Raw genomic sequence first — 4,748 nt, forward strand, 5'->3', positions numbered from 1 at the left:
TCTTAAAGGGGAAGGGTCGGCCGGTAATAAATCATGTAAAAGGAGAACGGTGAAAGTTTAATTTTCTATTAAGCAGCAAAAAAGGCTTAGTGTCAACATCTCAAAGCCCTTCAATGTGACTATTGCGCATGCGCACATCGCGATGTCGATGCTAAAACACATTATCGTTCAGCCCTGATATGGATACATTGGCACACATAATCCAATAAAACATAAGAGTACAGAAGTGTCCAGACACACTTACTTTCTGATAGGTGTTGCTAGGAGAGACCGCAAACATGTTGGCCTCTTCTCCGAAAACCTCAGCCCAGTTCCTCTGACAGGCCTTCATCCGGTTCTTAAAATGGTACTCGTTATCAGGGTTGAAAGCCTGGACGCAGCAACAAAAACACACAACATAAATACATATTTATGTATTTGTTTTCACATGCCTGATTTCCAATGGAAAGATAAAATAGGGTCGCTCGATTATGGGGAGAAAAAAGAAAAATCATAATTACAATTGTTTCATTGTTTCAATGCGGAAAACAAATCATTTTCCTGTTTGAACTTTATTATTTTCATTCACAAGACATGACAAAATAAGACTTCCCTTAAAAAAAAAATATTTAAAATATTAAAATATTTTTTTTCCTCGATTACATTGTTGTGATCGTTAGGAAATAAGCCTTTTTGTTGAAAGTGGGCCAATACCTTTGACAAATTGACACTGCAGGCCACATTTGCAGATTTAGAGCATGATAAGTATTAAGAAGAGCTTTATTGTCAGGGATCATAATGTAAGATAGTACCAATGAACTAAAGCCTCTTCCCGACCAAGTAGTTACAGGAAGTAGTAAGAAGGAACACTTCTAAATAGTTCTACTAACTACTCTCCCCCAAAAAGGGTTTTGCCAAGTGGCCATAGGAACTGGTAGGAGGGGTAAGGGAGTGACGCAAGCACGGCAGTACAGTACAGTACAGTACAGTGTACTGCCGTGTACTCTGTACAGTAACAAAGAAACTGAAGACGAAGGCTCCAGCGTAATATGACCCTCTGCATCAGTCGGCTTTTCAGAGCTCAGCATGTCGTCCATTCTCGTAGTAATTTCAGTATTTGTAGACACCGCCTACAAGAGCCTGGGTCTGTCCCAGGTTTCTTCCTAAAAGGGAGTTTTCCCTCACCACAGTCACACTGTTGCTTGCTCTGGAGGGAACTACTAGAACTGTGGGGTCCTTATAAATGATAGACTGTGGTCTAGAACTACTCTATCTGGAAAGTGTCTTGAGATAACTCTGGTTATGAATCGATACTATAAATAAAAATAGAATTGAATTAATTATTCAAGTAGTCAATGTTTTGCTAAAACAGACCGCATTGCTTCTACAGACGGCGTGCTGTGGGGGGCGTGACTTATAAGTTGGACCAATCAACGTACACCTAGGTCAAAAGTAAAAAGCCCCTTCCCTGAAGTAGGAGCTGAAAGCGTTACAGGAACTGCGGTCAGAGGAACTTAATAATCCCCAAATTGATCCAGTCGGAACACGAGAAAAAAAGGGTTCTAGGTAAGTTATGTTCTAAGAATTGAAAAAATCCCTCCGGTCGGAAAGCGGCTTCAGAATCTAGTCTGGCTATCACCAGACCAAGCTAGATCTTTTAAGACTGAACATTGGTCTGGGGAGTCTGCTCTGTATTTTCTCTGCACAAGAGGCATGATCAACAGGCATAGTTCAAATGACTCTATAAGCAACTGGATAGTCCTTTAACCAATCAGACCAACGATCCGGATGACGGACTTTGCAGAGCCGCCAGCGGGGCTAGCTGGTATATTAAGCTTGTACCAAAGCCGGTCGGTAGTAAGACCAACACATCTTTCTTTTGTAGGAATTGTTCCAGGGTTTCTGTTCCCAGTGACAGACAGATCAATAGGTTGCTGCACTACGGTGGCCGCCATGTTGTATGTAAACAAAAAGCTGCTTGCCGTCGCTTCTCTATCGTCATGGTGTTAAACCCGCCTATAGCACGCCAGGTGGATGAGCCAGATTGTGATTGGTCCTGGAATCACGACAGAAATATGTACAGGTTTCCAGCCTGAGCTGGTTTACCAAGTCTACTAACAATCTACATGCAATGAAATGACTTACTTAATCATTTGCCACAGCATAACAATCGATTGATCATTTAAATTGAAATGTGTTAGTTATTTAAAATAATACAAAAGGTTGGAATTAAAAGACTTCTTATTAATGAATACATAGAGAGACAGAGAGCGAGAGAGAACACACCATAGTCAGGACTCCCATCAGATTTACAGGTACGGGGTCCTGCTTCAGCCTCTCCGCTACGAGCTCCACCAGCAACATGAGCATGTTGTAGATTCCCTCGTGAATCTCGGTGCCCCATTTGTGCACGGCGCTGCTGGTCAGCAACTGGTGATGGCGAACAAGACAGACAGAGGAGGAGGAAAGTCAGGGAAATGTATGTATGTCAACGGATCAAGTATTAGACAGTCACATGGATCTCTGGTCTCTCACCTTTTTGAAGGCCTCGGGCATGCACCGATCTATGAAGCGCTTGCAGTTCTCATCAGCGTCAGCAAGACCTGACAGAGAGGGGAGATGTTGGATTCACAGAGTTATCTCACATCCACATATGGGCAGAAAAAATATGTAGCTGTGATGAAGGAGATACAGATTGAGCCACGTGACATAAGTATCTAAAATAACGTGAAAAACACCCAGCGGGCCAAACTAAACATACCGCCCACACAATAACGCAGATGGAGAGCAATTAGCTCAATGCATGCAGACCTTTAAAAACTATTTTCATCCCACACAATCGTGGTCTTACCGTGCCGGGCGAGGCAGGTGGACGCGATGAGACACTTGCCCAGGGACTCCTCTCTCTTGTAAGGTATGGACCAGTGGTCGGTAAAGACTCGACTCTCCAGCTCGTACAGATTGGTGGTGGGAAACTCCATGCTGCCCTCGGAGCAGTTCCCGTTCTCATCATTGCTCTGCTGTAAACACACGTGCATGGCATAATTACAACCAACGGCTGACGTTATTTCACACAGCCAGTCCCTGCGTCCGTCCTTGTTTTAGGACACTGCAGCTGTCCTCTGCATGAGGTTAATCTAAAACGGCCTCTGGCAGTGATCAAAGTCGGACAGGAGCGTGCTGGAGTCTTTTCCTCCCTCTGGGAGAAGAGAAGAGCGATTTCACTTCTTCACTATCATCATTACATACAGTCTACAATAGTATCTCACCTTGTGGTCAATGCATTTCTGTGAGTGATTTTTAATTTTATTCTTAGGTATGTGTGATATACATGCGTGTATAAGTGTTTGTTGTGTTATGGTTGTCTTGCTACTGGATGCCTAAAATGTCCTTCGGGATGAATAAAGTATCTATCCAGGGCTTGTTTTCAAGCGTTTCACTTAGCGATGAAGTCCAAAGGGTTGTGATGTGTAGGAAAGGGTGCGAGTGCACCCTGCCACATGACATGACACTGCCTTGTCAGCAGTAGGGCTACCCACAATGACATATCGTCTGTGGCCATATCTAAACAGGTTATGAAAGCAAGTTAAAATTCAACTCACTCAAAGTCACCTCTCATACCTTCTGCATGGATACTACTGCTACGAAAACACAAAATGGCCAGTAGCAGTGAAGTCTATGATTCCACGGGGTAAAGGCAGACAAAGGACTATTGAATTATTGACATCATAAAGTTGTTTACATATTCACCAAGTCATCTGAATATTCAGAAGAAATTGCAGAACTCCCTCCTCTGAAAGAGTGCTGCTCAGTGGAGAAGACACTAAAGCGCGACACATCTGAAATCATCACCATAAGTTATGTTTGCACGGTAACTGTGTGAAGCATTTAAGCATAGTATCCATGGAGGCCTGACCTGCTGTCTTGTCTGCTGTATCATAATCTAAAACTAAAAATGAGCCCTGCGATTCAGCTCTCACTACATTATGAATGACCAAAACTGTTTCAACTCATTTGTTCATTTTGCCTGTTGGCACTGTGCAGTACAAATATTAATACAGCAAAGTATAGTTAGGTCAAGTCTGACAATTTTGAATACATCTCCACATGTTAGCATGCATAATAGTCAACGTGTTCAGTGCATGTTTTACTTATAACATATACAACATAAAGTGATGGTATTGGACATGGAGAAGAAGAGAGGGAAGGGGAGGAGAAAGCAACAGAGAAGCATCATATTTCATCGCTTCCCTTTCTAGGATAATTAGAAATGACAGATAGATGGACGAGAGGAAGGAAAGAGAGCGGGAGACTAACCTAACACCGGTCAAAACCCTAGGTTCACAGAGTAACCAAGATGAGAGATTTTATGACTGGCAGAGTTTCCGAATCAAGACCTACTCAACAATTCCACTCATATCTGAAAACCTTTGATTTAAATAAGAATGACAGCATAGAGAAAGGAGAAACTTATGGCTGTTTTACAGTTGACGCATCCAAGCATACGCATGCCAATGTGATGTCAAAATGACGTAGATCTTGCTGGCGCGCCAGGATTTATAGTACGCGTCCAGAGGTTAGGCGCAACCATAGACAGTTAAAGAAATGGACCAACAGATCTCCTAGCTCTGGATGGACACCAGTGAAGGATATTAGAAGCTCTTTTCCGGTGATGCTGAGCGTTACTACACAGCCTCCAACTGAGCTTGAAGACGTAGATGTGACGTGAGCAACCTGTCCGAAAGTTGTAAGTCTTCTGGTAGCTGTGC

The 4,748-nt window shown here is 42.9% G+C and overlaps 1 protein-coding gene across 5 annotated transcripts in view; it reads right to left on the bottom strand.

Annotated features, from left to right (window-relative positions):
• Nucleotides 1–4,748, bottom strand: part of usp24 (ubiquitin specific peptidase 24) — a 45,589-nt gene that overhangs the window by 35,952 nt on the left and 4,889 nt on the right. For all 5 annotated transcript variants that reach the window (XM_032525176.1, XM_032525173.1, XM_032525172.1 and 2 more), the window contains exons 2-5: nt 2,831–2,999; nt 2,515–2,582; nt 2,266–2,409; nt 245–370 (exon numbers count right to left, since the gene is read on the bottom strand). In XM_032525176.1, coding sequence (XP_032381067.1) covers nt 245–370; nt 2,266–2,409; nt 2,515–2,582; nt 2,831–2,999 — 507 coding nt within the window. The remainder of the gene's footprint in view (nt 1–244; nt 371–2,265; nt 2,410–2,514; nt 2,583–2,830; nt 3,000–4,748) is intronic.

This window comes from Etheostoma spectabile, chromosome 9, assembly GCF_008692095.1.
Source record: "Etheostoma spectabile isolate EspeVRDwgs_2016 chromosome 9, UIUC_Espe_1.0, whole genome shotgun sequence".
Taxonomy (NCBI): domain Eukaryota; kingdom Metazoa; phylum Chordata; class Actinopteri; order Perciformes; family Percidae; genus Etheostoma; species Etheostoma spectabile.